Here is a 27264-nt window from a genome sequence, read left to right as displayed (position 1 = left end):
TCTGACTACGTTCGCTCCGTGAGCTTTACATAAACAGTAGTGCCCTTTAACCCCGATACCACACACAGAACACGTGTAGTTAGGACTTCCCATATGGAAACAACAGAACCCCTGATTCCTGCATTTCCTACCACAGGCCTCGGTCTTCCCCATAAGTATATATTCGCATCGGTATGGAGCGGGTCTCATGTTTACTTATATAAGTATTTTAGTTTAATTGCTTAGCAACCAACGCAGTAGCTGCTATACCCAACACTATGAAGCCCAGTTCACGATTCATTTGTCCCTTGGATGGTGTGTAGTACTGAGCGAGTGTGGGTTTATTGAGCGGTTCCAATTGTTTACCAGTTAGTAGATAGTATTCTTTCATTGCTTCATCGACATCGTTGAATGTTTGAACGGCATGGTTTTCACGCGTGAGTTGTTCGTTAATAAAATCGATCCTCTGGAGGCGTTTTTTAGCGTACTCGGCCTGTGCTCTTTGTAATTTCTCAGTAGCGAGATCGTGTCGCTTCCTTTCTTCCTGTATTTCAGCCGCGTGATCATCTCGTAGTTTTGAGAAGAGGAAATTACTTCCGGAAAATGCCAGGGCATTCACTAACGCCCCACCGACCATCATAGCTATCGTGGCCATCCCTATATTTATTTCATTATATTATCAGGTATTATTCCTTGTTTTACTAGGATGTCTTTTGTGGCCATCGCCATACCAAGGTTCATTATGAGCATACCCATATCCTGCAGGTTGAAATCTAGCTTGATAGTTGGTTGTTTAAGCACCATTTTAGTCAACCGAGCGTACCCTACTGCTAGACTGGCTACCACTGTGGCGTGGTATGCGTCGTTGACGAACGTTTTCCCCTCAGACATTATGTATATGATATAAAATATTTTAAATTATAACATGATATGCGGGTCTACCATGGGGGATACCCCCATACCCCCACTGTTCTCACTGTTGGGTGGTGGCTCACTGTGGGAGGCGTATAACCATGTTATAACCACGGCAGCAGTTACACCTACAGCCAACAACAGTCGGGTTGGACTGGTCACTTTATGTTGGTTACACCACCGTTTTTTACCGGCAGCTACTCTCTTAGGATTCTTCTGTCTGGTTACTGTTGAAGTGGTCTCCACCGTCACTGGTGGGGGTGGGGTCTCCTCCACTGGGGTCTCCACCGTCACCTCGGGACTCACTGGTTCCGTCACCTCGGACATCTATACTATTATTATTATTCTTTCTCTCAAATTGACAATGTTTTGCTGTGATAATCGCCGCCGTCACTGGAGCCAACAACATACCATATTTGTGGTACAGCCCGCAGCTGATAGAGCTCACGGCGTGTTCGATAAAAGGGTCTTTATCTAGGTCCTCCCACAGGTAAAGTCGGCGCTCTGGTGGAATGGGAAGGAAGTGTGATACAATACCGGTGTATATCTGGGTCATAGCCGATCCTATTGTCTTTGTCATTTCTGCTCCGAGCCGGGACTCGTATCTAGCGTACAGCTTATCGATTTCTTCGGCTGGCATTTTGTTAATTTTATCCGGGGTGTAGTCTCCAAAGTAATGTTTTGCTTTGCCGCCAACAGCCAACGCCACCAGTTTCTCTCGCTTGTCATCAGTGGGGCCTGCGGGCGACAATTGTTCGAGCAATTCCTCACACTCCATCTTATAATATAACAAGTAAGATTTAGTTTTAACTATATAATACCCGATACAGGCAAAACACAGAGAAATGAAAGTTAAGTTGCACACGACAAATACTTCAAATATCATAGCTATATGCTTAGCTTTGCTTAGCTTTGCTTAGCTTTGCTTAGCTTTTACTTAGCTTTGCTTAGCTTTAGCAAACTATATATGCTACTGGTTGGTCGGTCTTTAGTACGAGCTTAGCGTGTTTAGTTTCAGCGAGCTGTTTCTTCACCCGTTCCCGTTCTAATTTACTCATCACATCGTTCTCTCTCAAACACTCCTCAAACGAATCCCTGTCCTTGCAGTGAAATAAGGCCACCCATCGCGTCTGCTCCCTGAGGTCTTTCAACACCGAGTTGAACTTCTGCGTTAGCACCCAGACGCTGTGATTTGAATGCCGGCCGGAGAAGGCCAAGTACGATAGCATGTCTCTCTTTTTTGTTATCTCGCGATTAGCGCTGCAGTCGTCCAGTATGAACAGCGTCGGTTCCCCTTTAAATTTCTCGTGAAGAGCTTTCAACCAGTCCTGCAGGCGTGTTCCAGGGTCGATTTTGTGTACGTCCGGGTCCGTCATTACCCAAGGTCGCGCGTACGTTTTATTCATACCTAGAGTAGGGCACATGATAACGATGTTATCGAACACATCCTTGTAGTAACCCTCCAACATATCCAACACGAAAACGGTCTTCCCACAACCAGTCTGCCCGCATATGATAGCGCAGTGTGGGTCAGTGGGGAGGTGGGGGAGACCTCCACTAGTAGATGGCTTGCACGAATCTCCCATTGTCTATATTAAGTTGCGCGTCCATAATTACGTACAAATATAATTTCAACTTACCAGCGGTTTGGGCCTTCTTATTAATCTGGATGGTTATCCCTTCGCTGCCGTTATCTATACGGCGCCCGCTACCGTGCAGTTTATCATCATCCGTGGATCGCATGTCCAACCATAGGGCGTACTTGGTGGTCAGGTATTCACCGATCTGCACGGAGCCGAGGTCCAGGTCCTTTGTTATGTAATTCCCCACTGGTAGCTTTTTTATCTCATCCCACTGCTGGTGTGGCCTCATACCATGACTGAACAGCTGGTTGGGCACGCCCTCGATGGTCACTTCCACCTTTTCAATCTCGGGGTTGAAAAACTTCTCGCTGTCCCTCCGGAATGGATCGTATTCCTCCACGGGGACGACCAGGATACCTTTCATCGATCTCGCCGGCACGTTCAGGTTGATATTCCATACAGTGTCGCTCTTATCTCGCACGACTGATCTATGCCTCAGTACGCGATCGTACAGGATAGCCATCTTCCCAGAGTACTGGCTTCGAACCTGACTGGCCAGCTCCGGGCTAGTGACCATGTCGAACTCCAGAGAGATGTTGTCTATGGCATAACTGGCCTCATCACCGTTCGGCGTACGCACTACTTTGCTATAGTCGTTAAACGTGAGCTCGTATTCGAGCCTATCACCCAGTGCGGCCTGGTAAAACGGCGCGTGTCCCGTGAGCAACTCGAAGTCGAGCGGCACGCAGAATCGATTCCCGTATGCTAGAGCGATAGCCTTTTCACCGTCCGATAGCTTGTCTTGCTGGTCTGTCGTGAAGACGTATCCTATGCGCGCCCGGGTTGATTTGCTGATACCCTGGTACACATCATTGACTCGTTCTCTCTCGCTTTTCCAGAGATCCTTGTAGCAGTGAAACACGTCGCTGTCGTCGATGCTCAGCACCTCGTTACCGCTGATCTTGACGGTCGTTTTCTTGATGATAGCTCGACCCACGTTCCGCACTAGCTCGCGTTTGTCGTTGTCGGAGGTCAACGTGATATTGAACGCCAGTCGAACAGTGCCTGGTACAATGAGGTCATTCTCACCAAGGTTTGGAAATCTAACCAGCAGAGTTTGGTTCTGGTCTATCTTGCTGGGATTGTTGGTGATGGTCACCGACTGTCGCACGGCTCTGGCACCTAATGGCTCTCTCAATCTTCTGAAAGGATCTAATTTTCTACCGTACATTGTTATATATAAATAAAATATATTTAAATACTAATGGATGAAGACATACCTATGGATGATATGCGGGGCGCTAGTGCCCAGGCATATGATGATGAGCAGGAGACCTCATTTACTAGTTTGCCATTGAGCCAACAACTTTTAGAAACAACGGTAGATGATTATTTCGAAAGTTTAAGAAGAGATAAAAACTACGTTGAACCACAGGGTCGATACCATAAGGATTTTTTTATTGATACAAAGGGTGTTCTACGTCTTAAGTCTGCCCCAGAGGTTGACCTCTTTAACAAGATCACTAAAAAACCACTGGCCTTGTCAACTCTAGCCAGCCGCAATGGTGGTGCTAAATTTATCATTAAACATCTAAACATGCCTGATTACGGTGGTGCAATACCTAAGACCGTTAAAGAAGATCTGCAAGCTACCAGATCCCACCTCACCACTATAGATGAAATGACGCCAGAGCGTGCTACAGAAGCCTCGGACAGCATAGAAAAACTGTTGAGCACCTACTGGGACAAACCGTTACCGGGGTTTGACTTTCCGGTAAGGGAACTGTACGGCTTAGACGAAGCCGTGAAACGCGTGCGTGGAGAACTCGTGAACAACATGGGGAAACTGAACGAAATCGACGAGCACATCGCTAGGGAAAAAACCAAACTCACCGAAACTGACGACGATGATATGAAGAATCGTATCAATGAACGAATACGTGATTTAGAAGACGAGAGACGTACACGATTGGAAGCCGCTTCCTCGAATCGTGAACATCTTCGATCCCAGATCAGTCGCATTCGGGAAACAATCGATAGAATACTGAACGAAGATACAACTTTAGCCAACAGGATTCGGATATTGTTCCGGGAGCAAGGGATCACCATCGCCAGCATTCTAACTGCATTGGGTTTCATCATATCAACCCTGGTGGTGTCACTGGTGGGGGGTGCCCCTGTGGGGCCTGCCGGCGGTGGTGGAACTCCAGGCGGTGGTGGTGGTGTTAAAGAATGGATTAAAAAACTCGGGGAAGGCCTAGCTAAACTGGCTGGTAAAGCCGCCGAAGCCCTTCCCGGCATCCTGGGTAGCATCGTCTCGTGGTTGTTGAGCGCTCTGTCTAAAACTGCTATGTGGCTCAGTCAAAACCTGTGGGCAGCCATAGTCGCCGTGGCGGGTCTGGTGTACGTAGCGGCTAAGAAATCTTTAACCAAATAAGTCCCAAAGTTACCCCACCAACCACTAGGGCTGTTTTATTATCAATATGCTGCTGATAGGTGGTGGAAACCCCCGGGGGTACCTCCACATGAACTTTAGGCTCCGGTGGTGGCGCCACTATACCCTTTTCACGTGGTTGGATGTGTGGGATATGTGGGGTGTTAATATCGGGGTTGATACCCAACTTTTGGTCCGCCGTGGCTATAACTATTTTGTTGTTATAACCCACCACTTTTTTTATTCTAAGTTGCATATCACTCGGGGCCATGTATAACCCCACGCCGAATACGTAATTGACTTTCGATCTGGCGTATTCTAACACGTTTTGGTAGCGTTCGATAGCCCGCGGGAGATCAACTGGAGAATTGATAGCATCCTCAACGTTGGAAACGAATTGTGTCTGAGCGTCGTAAGCAGTTCCCTTACCGAGGATGTTAGAACGCGTCATCGACTGCGCACCCAACAGCGACCACACATACGTTCGAATCGAGTCGTTCAAGCGTATTGTACCAGCACGAGTGAATCCTTTCGATGTTTTTGAGATCATTTTAGTCCAGGCTGTGGCTGCATCAGGACTTGTTTGTTTTATACAGCTGACATGGATCTGTTCATTCGTTGTGGGGCCTGTAAATGTATGACGGTGTGGGTTGTATGAACCATCTTTAGAACCGGCATAATATTTTCCGGACCTGTAGAAGTACACGAGAACTATACCGAGACCATGGTTCACACCAGGAAGGCGAAAGTCTTTATTCGTTGGAATCTCAAACTCCCCACAAATACGTTCATAAGCGCGTCTATCATAGGGGTTATTCGTCATACTCCACGCTTTATCTTGGGGAAGAGGAGCACTTATTTCCTTCAATATTCGTCTTGTTTGATAATAAATATGAAACAAAATAACCGACTTACTCAGTTCGTCTATACCGTAGTCTGGTGTCACACCCGACCCTGTCGTCGCACACCACACAGCAAAGTTGAGTTGGTTCTGCCAAAACTGCATTGGGTTTTGATTCCAGTTTACCACCGCCTGCGCGTTATTAACGGACACGACATACTTTTCAAAGATATCAATAAAGGTTGTTTTAAACCCCGTACCATCTGCATTCACCACGATTTTCAAGTGTGCTAAATCCATATTATATTATATAATTTATATATTATAATATGTACATAACACTTCCAGGAATAACGAGCGGTGAGGCCGTTCAACTGACGCACGCGATCGATAACACGTCAGGTCAACTCGAAGTCGCACTCTGCGATATCACCTACCTACCACAATGGACTAACATTAATATCAGCAACAATAAGCTGTTCGTCAGTGGAACTCGCAGTCAGATAACTGACGGTTACTACAGCGTGTGCTCTCTAAACGACGAGGTCTTCAAACCCCTGGGAGCCGAACTCAAGATGAACGACTCAAACGGCACAGTGGTGTTAATCAACAACGGAAGAACCTCCTTGAGGCTCGGCCGACCATTAGCGAGGATACTCGGTATGTCTCCTGACGAGATAAAACCAACAACAACCGTCACAGGCACGAAGTTACCCGAACTAGTACCGTACCGAGAGCTATACATTCATCTCGGTCAGGTGAGCACAACGTATAACATTCAAGGAGGTCACCCTTCCACTATATTGAGAGCAGTGCCGGTGAAAACTGAGAAATTCAACGACGGTAGAACCGAGTCATTTTCACCACGGCAGTATAAGAGATTAACCCAGGGCAACATACCTGAGCTGACAATATCGGTGTTAGATATAAATCATAATCCTGTAAATATAGGATACCTCAGCTTAACGCTTCACGTAACATGACCAGCGCACAAGGGCCCGGAGTGAAAAAATGTGTCAATATCGGGATCTCCGACCTCAGAGACACACGCGGTTTCGACGCTCCCGGAGTAGATGGTAAATCGTATGCCTTGCAACTGAAAAACAACATTTACAAACGCGTTGAAGTCTCCTCCGGTGGAACCCTAAGTGATATGATAGATACCACAGGAGCAACAGTCAACACTAAGTACGCCCTCGTCAACACCGGTGATGACAACTGGAGAATATACCCATCGTTCGGGGGTAAACTGTTCGACTTGGACGATGTTGAGCGCACTACCGTCGTCAAAAACCGGCCATATAGGCTCGTCTTCACCGAAGATGACAAGTGGGTGTTGTTACCCGATTACGAAACCTGGTTTCTTAATATTGACCTCTTCTCCCCCTACGTGTTCACTGATAACAAAGACCACTACCTAAACAAAGTCGTGAACAATGGAACCCTGCTCGTGGCTTACGTTCCAACTCAGAGACGTAGCGTAGTCATCAGCCAAATCAACAATTCACCACTCCACATGCTATCGAGTAAACCGAACATACAAAACGTGAAATTGCAGTTGGTGTCTGAATTCGAAGGCGTGGACAAATTATTAGATGGTATACCATCAAACGTAACACTGGCCATCAAAGTCTACCTAGGGGAACCATCGGGGGATGACGTCGAGATCGTGAAAGGGGTCAAACTAGGGTGGGAAAGACGACACAAGGATCAAGTTTGCCACGTTTACGTGCGGGTTGGTGTCGGCTCCAACACCAGTCTGCAGGGTGTCAACGTGACCGTGGAAAACAAAATATCACTAACTAAGATCTTCCTACCTAACAACATACACTTTATTGGTATGAAGTTCCTCCCTATACTAGTACCAAAAACCCAGTTGGAAATTATACCATAATATTATAACAATGACCAATTATCATCCCAACACTACTCTTAACGACCTAGGAGATACTGAGGGGTTCGATGAGCCTGGTGAGGAAGATGAATTATACATCCTGCACTTCAAAAACAACGTGTACAGACGGGTGTCGTTATCAGATTTAAAAGAACCCAAATGGCTGCTCAACTTAACAATCGCCTCACCTTATATCACATTAAAAGACGAAACATGGGGGTACATCTCTAAGATTAGGAATAACGGTATCTGGCCCGGGGATTTCATTACGGAGAATAACTTGGCTAAAGTAGCTATAATAGATTTTAGGGAAGAAAAAATTTTGTTAAGTACTAGAACAACAGATCATAAATTAACATTTAACAGTAATCTTTATATCCAGAGTGTTCTTGATAGAACATCCTACTCCTTCACAATCATCATAGAAGTCTTCTTTATGTATTTTGACAATGAAAACTCCTCGAAAGGACAACAAATTTTACCCGGGGTGGTAGTACACTGGTTTGACGAACACGTAGGTCAATATTGCCGTATTGTTATACAACGGGATACCACGGGTCCTATAAACCGCTTAATAAGCCTCCCTGGGGTTTTTATTACAACAGAAAAGTCTATTGACCTCTCACCTCTTAGCATTAGTTACAATCTATCCCTTGTAGGCTTCAAATTCATTCGTGAAATATTAACTGAAACCCAATTAAAATATTTTTCAAAATATACATTATAGGATGGGTCTGTACCCAGTCGTAGAGGAAGTAGCGAAGACGCTGGAAACCGTAGATGGATTCCGCTTGAGGCAGTTATGTGATGTGAAACGTCAACTAGAACAAGACCGTGACACGCGGAAAGCACTATATAAAAAGTATAATAGAGCTTTCAATATCGTGGACGGGGCTGACACTACCCTTATTGCAACCAGCATGGGACTAGGGGCAGCAGGCGTTGGGTTGTTGGCTACCATCGTGGCTGCACCTATAGTGCTAGGTTTTGAAATAACAGCTGGGGTGACAGGGTTGGTAGGGTTGGCGCTTAAGTTAGTATCACGCAGACTGCATCGTAAGGCATTGAAACACGACGAGATCAGGGTTCTGGCTGAAGCAAAGCTCAACACAGTGAGTGAGCGTATTTCCACGGCACTCTCTGACAGTAAGATCTCAGAAGAGGAGTTTCGTTCAATCCTCTCTGAACTCACAAAATATAACGGAATGAAACAAGATATTCGGTCCAAATCTCGTAAGTCTGCTATCAGCGAGGACGAGAAAAAAAAGTACATAGAACAGGGGATACAAAAAGCCCAGCAAGCCTTTATTATGAACACCAAAGAGATCGTAGGCGGTTCACGTTAAACTGTTTCATCGATATAAACATAACATAGCCGTAAGCGAGCCACCGATCCTATATGGTCGGTCAAAACTTACAACATAGATAAAGTGGATATGAAAGCCGACGAACCTAACTTGTACTACTTGAGGGATGGGCCGGGTAGGGGTTTTGTAAGAGAAGAATTATTGATCGTGCCGCACGGCACAGTGTTACCGCCTGCCAAGTCACGGTAAACGTGATGGCGTGGTTTTGTAGTAGGGGCAATAATAGCAAGAGCTAATGGTCCCATCAAAGCCTCATTTAGTAAATGAGGCTTTTTAGAGGGGTTTTTTGAAAAGTGGTCCAGAACTCTCATTACCTATACTACTACACCACTCCTGGGATGCTTAATTTGAGGCATCAAACATACCAAACTGCAAGATGGATGTTGACAATGATCTTTTCACAATAGGATCAACAAGTTACAGTTACATTCTGGTTCAACGACTTCTCAAAGCTAGAGATGCTAAGCAATCCTTGTGCACACATCCAGTTATTGTATTATGCTGTGGGAATGTTAAACATCTTTAGTAACATTCCATCTATATTACAATGGTTTGTAAATATATGGGCTTGGGCAAGGTAAACAGCTGACCAGTATGAGCAAGCATTAACACCACCTGATATTGGTCAGCTGGTTCTTACAAGAAGCGACAGACACACAGTGCCCAGAATTCCACATGTCTCCATATGTGGACCATATCTGGACTGGCTGTATTATATTCCCAATTATAACTCAGCAACACCTCACCATAAATTTTGAACATGTTACAGTTGACTAATGCCACATGAAATATTGATTCTGTTTCAGTAACACTCTTGGATGAGATGCTGGGGTACTGGATTACTCTGTATTAACATATTTAAAAATGCCATGTATATTAAACAAAGCACACAATTAGATGTAGAGGAACTTCAATGAACTATGTTCAAAATTGTACATGAATGCAGTGGATACGTTTGGACATGTCACTGCAAAGATAAACAAATGTTCAGTTCAAAATGTAATGATTTTAGTATTGCATGTGATTTCACTGGGTTTGTGGGTATGGACGTTTAATAAGGTTTATTGTCTAACACAAGATTATTCTGCTCAAATAGACACACATGCCTACTGAGTGAGATACCATGATGCAGTCTGTCATCAACACTCCATTCTGACACAGCATGCTCACTAAAGTTACAATGCAATGCTCCATTGATTCATCCCTTGACCTTGCGCTGACAGGCAGATGCTCTGTTTACCTCCATCATGGAGACAGTTGTAACTGAAGGATGAATTCATAGTACAGCTAATGAAATCCACAGACTTTATTTGTTCAGTACTCTTTGGACATTCACAAAAGATACCTGCCTGGTATTCTTTAGTTCTAAATAACAAAACAAAACGAACTGTACCACTGGAATTAGCACAAGTGTCATCATCAGTTTAGTCATTGGAGGAGAGAAGATGTTGGCTGACAATGTAAAGCCATGCCACAGGCCAGACAGACAGGCATACACAATAACTCACCTGGACATTCAGCCCCCATGCACGAACTTCCATTGGTCAGTGTACAATGTTACTGTGCTGATCTCACCTTTGATGGATCACATCCCAGGTCTTTGATGACAGCTGCTGACTGGGCAGCAAATGCTTCATTCAGCTCCATCAAGTCTACGTCATTGATGCTCCAACCAGCCTTCTCCAACTGTAACAGCACACAGAAACATGGATGCAAGGCTTGGTTAGCAATCCAGTTCTGTGCATGCATGTTGCCATATATGCGTAATTATATTGTTAAACCCTATTCCTCAGCATTGTGTTTTACATACATTTGAACTATGTTTCAAAATATGATCTTCAGTGACCTCCACCTTATATTAAGGTCAAACAAAATTTACATGATAATGACCCTGTAGTCATAAATGTAATTTTCTGAACAAAATTGATATTTTACACTTATCCTGACTCATGCTTAATTGCTTATCTCCTCTTCCTGGTGAAGGTAGTGGAACACCTGAAATCCCTTGAAGTACCCTTCTAAAATAAGCAGACGTAAAATTCACACTCAACCATGTATTACCTCCCTTCCTATGCACATGGTCAGCTGATTGGCCATGATAGTTCACTCTCTCCTATAATCGCCTGACACGAGAATACAATAATTCAGCGTGTCTGTGAGGGGCGGCTGGAAGGGCTTTCGCCATGAGTCAGGATAATTATAAAATATCAATTTTATTCAGAAAATTACATGTTTTTTCCTTATCCTGACTCATGCTTAATTGCTTACAGAATCTGATGGTGGTGGTGGGTCAGACCACGCTGGATTCTGCTGTCTGTTCCAAATTACATCCAATAATTTCCCCCCTTACGGGAACTTGTAACGGCGATAATTCAGTCCTAGTCTTCTCATATTCATTTCAGATTTTGGGGGGAATCACATCCAAAATCTTGTCTTCCATTGAAGGCTTTGTTGACTGGCACGTGATGACACCAAAAGTAGCTAGCATCCTGCTAGTTTCTGAGGCAACTAAATGTCAAGATATAGCAATCGAGACTGGTTGCGACCTTTCTTCATGTTCAAATATCTTCATAATGAATACAAGGTCCTAATCACTCATGCTAGTCTGTTCAAGACGTGCGCATAGACTTTCCACCAATATACTCCACAGAGCGTCTGGCTTCCACAAGTCACATGATAAATCAGGGAATTGTTAGTTGCTGAGCAACGACAAGTGGCCCAAACTGATGAATGCTAGTGGCGTGTACTATGAATGCTCCCTGAGGTGTACAAGGCAGGTATAACAGCTCTGATATGCCTTATCGCATTATTGTGTGTTCGGTGCTCTTCACACTGCATCTGTATCTTGCCTCACTCCTGATATGCAACAAAGATGCAATTACAAATGCTATTATGCACTTGGAAGATCTTTTGCCGCATGAAAACAAGTGTGTTTACAATTACAACACTTGTCACAGTGTGCTCACTGAAGCGAGACGAGCTGGGTGCCCGGCTACTGACCTCATGGGACAGGGGTTTTGCTCATATACTACAATCATGCAAATGAAGATCATTCATTCCAGTGAACTAAATCCTTGTAATATTACTACGAAAGACCTGAGCAAGCTTAAATCCTCAATACTTTCTGAGGTCTGAGACTATCGTTCATCATTTGATGCGAGAAATAGAAATTGTTAAGGATCAGACGTGCATAGGGAGTGCTCTTCTCTAGACAGCACTGTTGACAATATCTGTAAGGATAGGACCACAATAAAACATGATCAGGAGATCATGTATAGCAATATTGACACCTTGCGAGAACATGTCGATAAGCTTGAAGCCGAGCAATCAAAAACAATAGAAAGGCTCAAAATATTCAGCCGTACGGACAACATGCTATTCCATGGTGTTACAGAGCAAGTAGAAAGCTCCCACAAAGACTGCAGAAATAACTCTTCTCAACAACAGTGTACCAGACAAGGCATGGCTGTAAAAGGATATAGTGAGATCCCTACGTATACGGCAGAAGAGCTCAGCGACTGCTGACCTGTTATCACTAAATTTGCAAGCACTGAGGATAAGATTCATGTCCTTAGCAAACGTCAATATTTTAAAAGCAACAATATTGATATATCCAATGACCTTACACAAAATCAGAGATCAATTATCACTGACAAGTGAAGTCATGATTTGATTGCCTTCTACAAAAATGGTAAACTGATCACAAGATCGATAAACATAAAGGGAAACCACACGCACCAGAACAGTGTCCCGGTCCGCAGAAAAACGGCTGCATGGCCAAGGTTATGGGCTACAAGACAAGAGTCTGAACCCATACATGGCAGCAGTCGAGAGGCTGAAGCACAGACTCCATCTACTGGGACTCCTGAAGGAATAGGGGTGTGGCTAAGGCCCTAAGCATCCTACCCCAACAGCATATCAGATGACTACTCACTAACACATTTTTTACAGATTCTTTCAAGGAACATCAAAGGTATTGGCTCTAAATCTGAGGATACAGATTTCATTTCCTACTTCATTAGGTTTCAAATAATTTTTCTGTATGAGACGTTTAGAGACAGTATCATTGTTGTCCCTGAATTATCTGACTATACACAATATATAGCAAAGGCATTAAAAACTGCCAGACATGGGAGATTGTCGGGAGGTGTATCTGCTTTCATACATAACAGCATATCCAAATTCTGCACTGTACTTATGCTGGATATCGATAATCTAATTGCCCTCCGTATTTCTAAACAGATATTGCAAAGTGAAAAACATGTTATTATGATAGGTCTCTACATAACACCTGAGGGGTCAACATACTACACATCATGTGGGGAGAAACCAACAAGCATAGAACTACTTGACCAGTGGTTTTCAGAAAACCTGGATATCATTCTCCGACTGTCATATAGTTATCACTGGTGACTTGAACTCCAGTGTTGGGACAGGCAATGAACCACCTGAACCACAACTGAACATTCTGGGGGATGTGTTCCCTGACGAAGAGGCAGTACCTCTTGATAATTTTAACAATAGATTTGGTAGAATGCTAATAGAACTGTGTTATACGTACAAGTTCTATATTCTGAATGGTCGTGTGCAAGGAGATAAAGCTGGTGAGTTTACATATATATATCTAGCCAGGGCTCATCGGTAATTGATTATTGCATTACCAATGTTGATGCGTTTGAACTGATTGAATCGTTCCATTTCAAGTCCAGTGTATATTCAGATCACATGCCATTAACGGCAAAACTCAAAGTCCATGAGCAAAGTGAGTGACAGAGTGAGTTTAGTTTTACGTCACACTTATCAATATTCCAGCTATATGGCGACGGTCTGTAAATAATTGAGTCTGGACCAGACAATCCAGTGAGCAACAACATGAGCATCGATCTGCGCAATTGAGAACCGAAGACATGTGTCAACCAAGTCAGCTAGTCTGACCACCCGATCCCATTAGTCGCCTCTTATGACAAGCATAGTCACCATGGGTTGCTGAAGGCCTATTCTACCCCGGGACCTTCACAGGTCCTATGAGCAAAGCCACCAGCTAGTAAATAATAAAAATAATTATAACACTGACATAAACTGCTCCGACAGAACTGTATGGAACCATACTAAGTCAGATGTGGTGCACCGACAATATAAAACAGGCTGCAGACTCTTTTGTTGAAGCAACAAGATTAGTCGTTACAGATGTTGACCAAGCCCTTGATTTGTTTGTAAAAACAGTACTTGGTGCAGCGGTCTGCATGACAAAACATAACACACAGAATACTTTTAATGTTTTTTTTTGATAGGTATTGTAAAAGTAACAAGTACTACACTCACAAAGCCTTGCGTCGATTCCAAAGAAATAAATCTGAGGAAAACCGACGTAACTATTGCAAGCAGAGGAATTCATATAAGGGTGTCTATAGGTGCACAAGCTCTCGTATGAACGCAATAAAGCTGATGCATTAAAGCAAGCAACCAATAACCCAAAGTTGTCAACCGTCGTGAGCAAAATCTACACTAGTGTGCTCAAGAATAGACTGAAAGTCTGGACTGAGCTAAAAGACAAAGTTCCAGAAACACAGGCGGGCTTCCGATCTGGTTATTCAACCACAGATCACACATTCACTCTATATTCTATTGTCGAAAAATGCTTTTATGAAAAAACGAAAACAGCTTTATGTCGCTTTCATTGACTTCAGAAAGGCGTGTGATTATGTGAAAAGAAATACACTTTGGCTTTGCCTTAAACAGAATGGGCTAGGGGGAAAATGCTGTCAGCACTCAAAGCAATCTACAGGTCTGTACAAGATTGCGTCAAATGCCATTCTTCAGTCACTACAAACTTATTTAATTGCCCAAATGGAGTGCGCCAAGGATGCATCCTAAGTCCTTTATTATTTTCATTATTCATTGGTGAACTGTCAAACGTTGTAAACGAATGTGGCAAACATGGCAAGCAATTATTTCCTGATTTATATGAACTGTTTCTACTTTTATTTGCAGATGATGTCAATGTTGTATCCGAATCAATTATCGGCCTTCAAAATCAATTAAATATTCTTCAAATTTTTTCAGACAATTGGGGGTTAACTGTTAATCTTGAGAAAGCACAAATTATTGTGCTCAGAAAAGGGAACATTCTTTCAAATAAGGATAAATGGTTTTATAAAGCAAGCCAAATTGCCACTGTAAATAGTTACAAATATTTAGGTGTCTGGGTTTCAAGTAACTTAAATGACTAAATGCATCTCAGACCTAGCAAGCCGGGGTTAAAGAGCATTGATAGAAATCACGGTCAAACTAAACAAGATTGGAGTGATTGACCCAAAGACATATTTTAAAATCTTTGATTGTCAGGTAATGCCGTATTATTATATGGCTGTGAGGTTTGGGGAGTAAATTATTGGAGAGGGTACACCTTCTTGCCTGCAAATTATTTTTAAGAGGTAGGACAACAAACTCCCAATGCTTTTGTATATGGTGAATGTGGTTGCTATCCAACATATATAAATGCTTACATAAGGCATTTATGCTATTGGTTAAAATTGGTCAGAATGAGCGATTGTAGACTGCTCAGGAAAGCGTATAACATGTTAAGATATTTTGATGACATTGGAAAAAAGAGTTGGGTATTGTTCGTAAAATATACTGTTTTCTCATGGCTTTGGGTATATCTGGATTAGCCAAACTGTTGGTAATGAATTTTCATTTGTGCAGTTGTTTAAAAATGTGCTGATAAATTAATTTTCTCAAAGCTAGACTTCTACTTTGAATAACAGCTCTAGATATGTGATGTACAGAGAATGTAAATTCATATTTGAACCAGAAAGATACCTGCATATCATATCAGAAAAAAAGGTGCGCTCTACTTACATCAAATTCAGATTCAATGTCTTGCCATTACGTTAAAACGAAGGTAGGTGGCAATCAGTCAAACTGGATTTACGTCTATGTCCCATTTGTTACACCACTGTAGAGGATGAGTATTATTTCACACTTATATGCCACTTGTACAATGAAATCCGCATAAGTTTTCTTCCGGAACACTTTTGGAAATTTCCCTCTATCCATAAATTTGTAAGTCTCTTATGTACATCTCAGGAGAATATAATGAAACATGTACAGTATTATATTTACCACGCATATATAAAAAGAAACATGTATTTAGAAACACTCTGGTCTTCACCTGTATACTCTTGTCAACTATATATATGGTATATCTTGTAAATGGGTCCTAAGCCTCCTTACAAATAAACTCCTTTGACTTGACTTGATGTCCTCCGTGGCTATGTCTCCCAGGTAATGGTTAGCAAACATCGTGTTTGACTTCCAAAAACAGCCTTCCATAATAGTATCTAGTGAGCAATTTCCATGTAGTGCTAGTGTAGAGGCTAGGGCTCTTAATTCATGTGGGTCAGGAGCTAACGGCGGGTCTAATCCTGCTGCTTTATACGCTCTAAGTATAACAGTTCTAATCCACACTGAGAAAGTGCTGTCGGATACTTATGTGGGTGTCTCAGTAGATATAGGGATAAATAGGCGCTTGAATATCCTCTGTGTTTCAAACAAGTCTTAATATGGTCCATCCGTGAAGGGGAAATACCGATGGTTGTCCGTGCATTTGCTTTGTGTGGAGGTGGATTAGAAGATTCTTCCACTTTGGTAATTATAGTGTTGGATGTCCTAGCTATTCTGTAAGTGTTGGAAACCAATCTCTCATTGGCCAGTAGGGCGCGTCCAAAATCAGTTGTAATCTCTTCGTTTGTCTGATTTTCTCGATGACTTTTGGTAACAGTAATGGAGGGGGAAACGCGTACGCCTTTAGTCCTTCCCATGGAATGCTGAGAGTGATCTCGTTGACCCTTGCTTGTTTATGTAAAAAGCTACTGATGAGTTGTCTGTGTGGATCATTAATAACTTGTCTCTCAATGCTGTCAACCAGTGGTGGATGGCATCAATGACTGCTTTCACTTCCTGCTGGTGAAGAGCCTGTTCCTCTTCGTTCCAGATTCCTGCTGCTATCTTGTTTCCTGGATGAGCTTTCCTATCCTTATAGAGATGCGGCTACATAGAGGTGGTTATTGAATACCAGCTGTAACAGATAGGTTCCTGTGCAGACATTCGATCGGCGAGTCCACCACATCAGAAAAGGCTTCAGGCTGTCTGGGAGCGAAATCTGTCCTTTGTTATTGAGATGAAGATTCAAGAATCATTGTAAGGGACCCAACTGCAGTCTTCCTCTTCTGGTCATATCTTGCACTGACGTGAGGAGACCCACTAGACACTGCTATTGTCGAAGTGTAAACGGAGAGAGTAGAGCTTGCATTATCATTTCTTGAATCTTGACCCACCAGTCCTCTGGAACTACAATCTGATTCAATGTAGTGATGAAACAAATCCCAAGTAATTTGATATCTTGTTGAGGTTCCAGTTCCGACATTAGGTGATCTACTAACCAACCCAATTGTGTTAGTAGCCTGATCGTGAAGTCTGATTGTAGTCTGAGTTGACTTTTCTGTTGATGCACTTGTATGCCGTCATCCAGTTAAAAAGCACTGCGTAGCCTCCTGAGGTGTAGATAATTGACAGTGGGTTTGGTTACCTGTGTAAATAGCCATGGGGCCGAAGATATTCCAAACGGTAGGACTGTCCATTGGTAATGCTGGCCTTTGAAAAGGAAGTGCAGATATTTCCTGGATTCTCAATGAATCGGGATATGCAGATACGTATCTTGTAGATGTATGCTGGCTAGATAGTCTGCTGGTCTGATGAGGAGTTTTAGTTGAGGAAGATGTAACATCTTGAAATGTTCTGTCTTCCGTAGAAACTTTTTGTTGAATTCCTCCATGTTGTAAATGAGTCAGAACTTCTCTCTAGAATTCTTCTTCGGTACTAAGAAGATTGGAGAGTAAAAGCCGGGCGTTAGATTCTGTGGCTGTATTACTTCTACTGCTCCCTTCTGCAACAGTGTTGATATAGCATTGGTCAACTTGTCTATTTGGTTGTCTGCTTAGATGATGGGAGTTGCTTTGTGAGTGGTAGTGTAATCTTGTAGCCGTCTCGTAGAATATTCATGACATAGTTGTCATTGAGGATTCCCAAATTTTGCCAGCAGAGTTGAAGACGTCCACCCACTTGAGACGGTTAGTTGTACGGGAACAGCTGGGGGTGGAAGACTCCAGTCGTTTCGATCTTCAGCGTTTATTCCCTCCACCGCCCGTAGACAATCTTCCTGACGTCTGAGAGTGTTTATTTCCTCCATGGGGGCGACGAAAGGAAGAAGACAATTTCTCCCCTCGATCGTTGAATTTCTTGTTCTGTGAACCCTGGAGAACTTGGACTTGCTAGTGTAATGCTGATTTGTCTGTTTAATGACAGCAGTCAAAGTGTTGATGGATTTTATCTTTGAATACCCTTGAATCTTGAGTAACTGATCTTGCTACCTCTTCAATCCATCCGTCAAACACAGTAGGTGCAGACCATGGGGCTTGATACAAAGACTTTGTGAAGTTCTCATTCCATGATGCAGCAGACAGGAGCCCCTGTCTCTGAAGGAGAATACCCGCAGTAGTAGAGGCTAGATGTTTCGACATAACTGTTGATCCTTCCTCTGTGTAATAAGCACAGACAGCATCATCTTCTCTTCCTCATTGGCAGGATTGACGAATTTTGTGACGAGAGTCTCGTTGATGGCTCTACATCGAGTTAATCCAAAGAAGGTTCACCTCGTAGTAGTGTCAAGTTGTGCCAGTCTCTTGTCTCCTACTTTGTAAAATCTGCTGCGACCTGAGTTGATAACTTTATAACCTCCATCTACATCAGGTGCTCTGATGAACGGCTCTATGTGATGAAGAAGGAAACGACGTGAGTTAAAAGGCAGCGCATGTAGCTGTTGAAACTTGGTTGCTGACCTAATTGCTGTAGACAAAGTCTCAAGGATCGTAGATAAAGGAGCTATCGGTGGGAATGTTAATGTATCGATGTCATCATTCTTCATTTTATATGTGTTGAATTCATTGGAATCCTTAGACAGTAAAACACGGTCTAAGTCATCTGTGATCCATGATGTGACTTCTGAGTCCGAAAATAGGGCTTCTTCCGGTGACAAATGATGATGATGTCTAATTTCGTTCTACCTCGAGTAAGACGAATTCATAGATCGCCGACGATCCCGACTGTGTGAGTCCAAGTCAGAAAGGGAGGATAACTGCATATGGCGTCTTCTATGAATAGGGGAGACTGAAGGAGACCTTCTCCGTTGATAAGTCCATCCATGAGTGCACTCACGCGAGCGCATGACATCACTCATCCAAGTATAACTACTCTTGAGAGTGCACTCAGTCGGCGTGGGTGTATCCTTCTCTTTACTGCAACCCGATGACTGGGACCTGGATCTTCTGGAGTGCGTGCGTGCATGCACCTCTTCTTTATCATCAGGCGTGAGTGCAGGTCTAGATGAATGCTCTCGCTTATTCACAGTCAACATCATTGACGAGTGCAGTCATCTTTCTTCTTTCAAAATTGCTCCATAAGATTCATCATCCGCGTTGTGAATTGTTGCATGAAGGCACATGCATCAAATGCATGTGGTGCATGCATTGACGACTGTGTTGAAGAGTTGTCTACGATGCCCGAGTCAACATCCGCGATGTCTGTATATATCTATATATATATATATATATATGAGTCAAAAACCGGATACAACACAAATTTAGCTACAAAAACCAAAAGAATGAAAGACTAATTGCTGTATACTGGGCCCCGGGTGCCTCCAGACGCACTCGTCGGGCGATAGGGAGAGAGTATCATGGCTGATCAGCTGACCATGTGCATAGACAGCGAGCTAATACATGGGTGAGTGTGAATTTTATGTCCACTTCTCTTAGCAGGGAACTTCAAGGGATTTCAGATGTTCCACTACCTTCGCAAAGGAAGAGGAGATAAGCAATTAAGCTTGAGTCAGGATAAGGAAAAATCAGATATTATTTTCTTTATGTTCAAATGTTCTTTAATGCCAAACACACAGTCAGTGAAAATATATTCAGTAATTCTAACAGGAAGTCCCCAGATCGCACCATGAATACATAATAAGTATCACCTGGTTCATGTATATCGGTCATTGTACACACAAACCTTATTGACATCTAAATCATTTAATCAGTCATTGTACACACTAGCCTTATTGACATCTAAATCACGTATATCAGTCCTTGTACACACATGCCTTATTGACATCTAAATCACGTATATCAGTCCTTGTACACACAAGCCTTATTGACATCTAAATAACGTATATCAGTCCTTGTACACACAAACCTTATTGACATCTAAATCACGTATATCAGTCCTTGTACACACAAGCCTTATTGACATCTAAATCACGTATATCAGTCCTTGTACACACAAGCCTTATTGACATCTAAATCACGTATATCAGTCCTTGTACACACAAGTCTTATTGACATCTAAATCACATAATGTCATTCCTTCATATGTAAACATTCTTCAAGGATATAAATCGGGTATAGTCAGTTTGAATATCTGATACAAAACAATGGACTATTCCAGACACTCTAAATGATGTGGGACTGCTTATAAAGGTATCAGGATATGATAAATCTGAAGCAAAGGGTTTTCTCATAGGTCAGATTCACTTACTGCTTTCTGTGTAGCTGGAATCGGTCCAGTCCCCATGATTGCAGGGTCTACACCAGCCTGTGCCCAGGACACAATCTTGGCCATCACAGGAGCATGTCTGGCCTTGGCCTCCACATCACTCATAAGGACAAGTGCTGCAGCTCCATCATTGATACCTGAAATACAACCAGCAGCAATAATCAGTAGGAATACCTATAATAGTGGTCATCACTAATATATGCATTAATATGTGAAGGTAGATAAACCAGATTTGGGGGACCAGGAAAAAGTTCTGTAGAAAGGGGTCAACTAACATTTATAAATACACACTGCCTTTGAGAAAGTGGTCAAATTCAACATATGTTATATTGACATATGTGAAGAGCTGTATCAGTCATGATGATCACCACCATAACTACTTGGTGTCTATGTGAACATTCTGCACTTCAACACAATCGTCTACAAAAAGTGGTCTTAATGGATGATGGGACCTCCACCCCAAGAAGATGACAACTGGGTTAACTGACAGAGGAGTATCGGAAATAGTTTCACAGTATATCTTTGTGCATGTATTTGTTTACTTTGTATAATGTGTGTGTTCTGAAACTGAGCATAATAATACATGTGTATTAATGCATATGTATTAACATACTTGGTACTAAAATTATTGGTGAAAAAATGTAAACGACTGACTTGTGTTTATATTCACATTTTTGTCCTTTTTGACTCTGGTACGCCGATACACCGATTTCACAAAACGTTGATGGAAATGCAACAATAGGATGAGGATAAAAAGACAAATCAAACCGAGGTAAAGAAGGGGGATATCTGTGGGTTTGCTGGTTTGTGTGCAGGACATACCATTTTGACAGATTTCCTGGTTACGTTAAGTGAGTTCAATAAATAATCAACAGTACTATATTGTATGATTGTCTCATGGACATGAGCAACAAATCAAACATATCATCAATAATTCTACAGATTGCACTTGTGTAACTACCGTTACTGGACTGAATGGGCAATTTTGAAATCAATTTCCAACAGACTTGTCTCCCTTTTGTTCCAAAATTAACCATATTTTCCAGGACTATGTGCAGATGAGATTGGAATCTACTATATAATCTAGCTGCCACCAAAATAAAAATGACCGTAAATTGTCAAAATAATTGTCAGTCTGTTTGAAAATAGTGAAAAACACATCTCTTCAACATAACATATCTATTCCCAGAGGACAGTTGCAATTGTATTTGTATTTTGTGAACACCCCACTCCCACAAATTCACACAAATAAAACAAACTGTGCACATAGTTACATAGTCAAATCAGGGTAAAACGTTAACCAGGTTTATTCTTTTACATCATTTTAATCGATGGACAACCGGAACATGCCTTGTTTAACACCTGAGCAGAGGGAGAGAGCAATCGGTATGTTACAGATAGATCACACACAAGAGCAAGTGGCTAGGACCATGGGATGCTGCAATCAACTGTTGGAAGACTTGTAACATATCTATGACAGATTGGCAGTACTGCAGACAGGCCAAAGAGTGGTATACTGAAGGTCACTATCCAAAAAGAGAACCGGAATATACGACTGTTTCACTTGAGGAAGCAATATGTCACTGAGACATACAGCATCAGACATTCAGTCAGGAGGCAGACTGTGGCCAAACGACCCCGCAGTCCTGGTCTTCATGCCAATGTACCTTACTAGGGCATATCCCAGTACTGAACAATATGTGCTGCCCAGAAAGTTGTAAAAACTCCCAATCAGTTCTGCATTGGTGATCAAATACTGTAAACGTACTTATATTCGATTGGTGCAAATTTCACAGAGTTGACAGATTAGACTACATCGCGAAGGTTAATTATTTGCGGAATCATTAATTGACAGAACTGGCAGCTGTCTGTTTCACCGTCACTAACAGCAATAAAAACAATCAGAGTGGCTTAACCTGACAGAAGTATTAAGAACTTAGGAAGTGACACATTGTGATGGTATACTATATAGAGCGCTGAAAAACACATCAGTGTTATGTTCTGAATTCTGACGATTTGATGATGGCATTGTGAATGTGGCTAAAGAAAGCCCCTACCCCCAAGACACCTAGACTTCTAGATCCAAATGATTGCAAAGATGAGACTGAGGCCAAAGTCTTAATCACTGCAAATGCTGCCATAGATCAACTCCAAGATGAAATGGCAACAAGTGACGTGTCAAGTGACCCATCATGCCGTGAAAGAAAACATGGGGAATACAGCAGTTACGATCCCGAAATACGGGCGAAAATTGCTGCGTATGAAGATTGGTGTTATGAAGGCAGCCTGTAAGTTCTCTTGTGAACTGAAGAAGAAAGTGAATGAATCTACTGTCCGTAGTATGAAAGCAAGTTTCCTGAAACAGCAAAGCAGCAGTAACACAGCGGAATCTCCATGCCGATTGGTTAAGGCCGTCCGAGGTCAGAGGCCAAAGCTGGGTCAATACGAAGACGAAATTAAGAACTGTGTGAAAAAAAACAAAATTGTCTGGTGGTGCTGTTAACACAAGAACATTGCTTGCAGTGACTGACAATAATGAGAAAACGTCATAAATCTGTGTTGAAAGAATTCGCTGGACATGTTGAGCTGGCGTCTGATTTCACCGACATCAAGACAGACTTCCTGAATCGTTTTCAGGATGTCATTGACCAGAATGCCATCCGCAATAACCTAGTCATCAACTGGGCCCAGACTGGCCTCTCTCTCCTTCCTGGTGGTGACTGGACAATGGAAGAACGTGGGATGAAGCAGGTGACCATCTCTGGCATGGATGACAAGCGACAGATCACAGGTCTACTTTCCAGCAGAATGGGACATCACACACACGGCATCGCATTGGAGCACAGAGGAATCCATGCTCAGATTTATGGACAAAATCACTGACCCCTATGTTGTAGAAACACGTAAACAGCTGGGATTAGGTCCCAACCAGAAGGCTTTGTGTATCTTCGATGTCTACCGTGCTCATCGTACTGGCAAGTTTACATGAACTTATACAAGAGAGGAACATATTCGTTTCCTCTATGTCCCAGCTGCCAGTACTGACAAGCTACAACCACTTGACCTAGCACTCAACAAGAATTTCAAAGATGAAATCAAACGGTGCTTCCACAAATGGTATTCCAGTGAAGTTGTGCGACAACTTGATGAACAAGAGAATGCAGGCAATGATGATACTAGGACCAGCATCATTAAGCCCCTTCATGGACAATGGGTTATCAAGGCGTTTGACACTATGTCCAAGAGGAAGGACCTCATTCAGAGCAGCTTGCTGTGAAAGTGATGTGTTAATTGACTATCAGTTACTAGCAAATGAACTGCTATAGTCTATGAAGTTGTGATTTCAAACATCTGGGTTGTTGAGAATGTGCTGATATGTTAGTTGACTATCAACGACGAGTACTAATGAACTTCTATAAAACTTTAATGAACAAATAAAATGCTGCTGTATTATTTCTTTCCGAGTTGTTTCATGGTAATCTGTTTTGTACCAAACCATCTCTCTGTATGATTGGTCAAATAGAACATGTGACCAATTTCAATGACGGCCTCAAGACACATTACTGGTTTCGCTATAATTCGTAATTCTGCAACAGGAATGGGCTCATTAATTATTTTCGTTGCACGATATGGGAAATCCATTACAGCGACAGTTACTAGTAAGTTTGATTCTTTTTCAGTCGCAATTTTAACATTCCCATAGATTCCGGGCCTCTAACTCGATATGTTATGGCAACAACTCAGAGGCAAGCGTGTGTATAGTTAATGAACAGAAGGTTTATTCAAACTAGTCAAAATATTTTGCGCGAAATGCACGAAAATAAAACCTGCGTGATATATAATACTTTTACAGTACTAGATAATGCACCCCACAGTCATTCATATACATTACATCAAAAGTTGCGTCATTTTCCTTCTTGTTATCCATTAAATACTGTTGCTGAATAATTGCATCTGCTTACAATAAAACTTATTAAAATCTAAATATTTCAGATATTTAAATACATACCTTACCATAGGTCTATAGCATATTACATCAAGCTTCACTTAACAGGAGATCTGACGGAGATGAATTGCATTCAAACTTGAATGGCTATCTCGCAATCACAACGTCAGGATACGGAAGTATCTGGATCTCCTCACTGCGCATGCGCGCTGATTCCTGGAAAACTTCACTTTTACTTCCTGGTCTGAAGAATCCTAAGTGGGGAGGAGCATCCAGCGTTGGGAGGGAGTTACCGCCCTATCGCAAGGTAAGTATTTAAATATCTAAAATATTTAGATTTTAATAAATTTTTTACTTACCTTACAATAGGTCTATAGCATATGGATACAACAGCCTGGACGGTTTTGACGGATTCCCGAGGACCGCCAGTGTGTAATAACTCCCACATATGCCTCGGGGTAGATGGACCACTACTGATTCTTTTGTGGGACGCATCTACCATCACCTCATCATCAAACGGGAACTGGAACAGAATCAGAGTAGCGGGTCACGTACTAACCACTGGAGGGGTACAGTATCTTATCTCATGTAAGTACAAGACCCCTATAGACCATGGTAAGAACAACATACCTGCTGAGCAACTACTAGCGGACCGAATGAATGCAGTCCCTCCATGTCCGCTACTGCTAAGTCATGCAGGTAATGACTAGCGAAGACTGTCGAAGACAGTTGAAGACTTCAAGAAACATCCGGCCATGATACCGGGAACTGAACAGTTCCTGTGCAGAGCAATGGTCGATGCTAATGCCCGGATCTCATGAGGGTTATTAGCTGTCGGGTGAGGGAGACTCTGAGCATCATACGCCACTAGAATAGTCTGCCTCAACCAGAGCGCTATGGTGTTTCTATTAACTTCCCCTGTAGCCAACATCAAGACTGGTAGGAACAACCTCTTCCTAGTACCTCGATGCGGTGCGGACTTCCTAATGTACAGCTTCAACGCCCGGACTGGACACAGTAATAGTTCTGCTCTATCCTCTGGCCCGACTATAGATGAAATAGGCGGGATAGAAAACAACCTGTCTGGCTGGCCTGGCAGCTGGTTTTTAGCCAGGAAATCCCATAAAAGTCCTAGGTGTGCTACACCCTGTCCGGTCTGTTCAAAGCAGACTCTAATCACATCCAGGGCATGTATCTCACTGACCCTAGCTGCCGTAGCTAAGGCCAGTAAGAAAACTGTTTTTCTAGTAAGCAGGTCAAAGGATGTTGACTCCAAGGGTTCACATGGCCGACCTCTCAAATGTTGGAGTACAACATTCCAGTCCAAAGCTGGAGGGCGAAACTTGACTTTCTGGTGCTCCAGCTTAAACACTTTCAACATCGCCACCAATTCCGGGATCTTAGAAACCCTTCTGTCACCTCTCACAGCCAGTACCGTGTTTAATGCTGACAAATAGGTGCTAATCGTGCTTCCTCTGAATTTCTTCGAGCAGCGCAAGTATCGTAAAATCTCAGCTATAAACTGGGGCAATGCTGTAAGAGGATCCTGCGATTTCTGGGTGCAAAAACTCTCATAGGTAGACCACTTATCATCATAAAGTGATCTGGTAGAAGGTCTATGCGCCTTATCAATAATCTTTGCCACTTGCGATGAATAACCCTTGGCTTTTAACGTCCTTTGCAAATGGACCGAGCGCACAGATGAAACCACACTGGGTCCGGATGCGACAGCCGACTTTTAGGATGACGCAACAGTCGGTCCCACTCTGGAAGCTGGAGCGGGCTTCCTCTTGCGAGATGGATTAACTCCAGAAACCACGTCCTGGTTGGCCACCAGTGCGCGACCAAAAGCAGGCGTATCTTCGCTGTCTATTTGAGCTTCGTCACTACCGCTGGCATCAACACTGGGGGTGGGAAGGCATAAGCATCTAACCCCTCCCATGACAGGGATAGAGCATCGGTCGCCCACGCTGCTGGGTCTGGTACTGGAGACACATAAACCGGGAGTTGTGTGTTGAACTTTGTGGCGAAGAGATCTATTAGTGGACGTCCATGCTTTCTGCATATGAGATGGTGAGTGATTGAGTGAGTGAGTTTAGTTTTACGTCGCACTTAGCAATATTCCAGCTATATGGCGACGGTCTGTAAATAATCGAGTCTGGACCAGACAATCCAGTGATCAACAACATGAGCATCGATCTGCGCAATGGGGAACCGATGACATGTGTCAACCAAGTCAGCTAGTCTGACCACCCGATCCCGTTAGTCGCCTCTTACGACAAGCATAGTCACCTTTTATGGCAAGTATGGGTTGCTGAAGGCCTATTCTACCCCGTGACCTTCACGGGTCGCATATGAGATGGAACATCTCCGGGTGGAACATCCACTTGGTTGGAGACGGCTTTCCTGGATGAGAGAGTGTATTGGCTAACACATTCCTCCAACCCGGAATGTGTCGGGCTCTTTTCTCGATGTTGTTTGCATCCAACATGCTGGCCAGTAGGAACATCTGATCTAGCAGGGACCTGGATCTTGTTGTACCCTGCTTCCGGATCAGCCATACCACAGTCGAGTTGTCTGATATGATCAGCACATTGGACTGATGCAGAAGTGGTACCCAATGACCTAAGGCCCGAATTACCGC

The 27264-nt window shown here is 42.9% G+C and overlaps 1 protein-coding gene across 1 annotated transcript in view; it reads right to left on the bottom strand.

Moving 5' to 3' along the window:
• The window catches only part of LOC137286965 (acetyl-CoA acetyltransferase, cytosolic-like), a 56064-nt gene that overhangs the window by 5280 nt on the left and 23520 nt on the right, over positions 1-27264 (bottom strand). Inside the window, exons 7-8 of the mRNA XM_067819023.1 lie at positions 20657-20811; positions 10586-10696 (exon numbers count right to left, since the gene is read on the bottom strand). Of these exons, the coding sequence (XP_067675124.1) occupies positions 10586-10696; positions 20657-20811 (266 nt within the window). The remainder of the gene's footprint in view (positions 1-10585; positions 10697-20656; positions 20812-27264) is intronic.

This window comes from Haliotis asinina, chromosome 6 (assembly GCF_037392515.1).
Source record: "Haliotis asinina isolate JCU_RB_2024 chromosome 6, JCU_Hal_asi_v2, whole genome shotgun sequence".
NCBI classification, from domain to species: domain Eukaryota; kingdom Metazoa; phylum Mollusca; class Gastropoda; order Lepetellida; family Haliotidae; genus Haliotis; species Haliotis asinina.
Note: the sequence above shows the minus strand (reverse complement) of the source record. Positions and strands in the feature narration are given on the sequence as shown.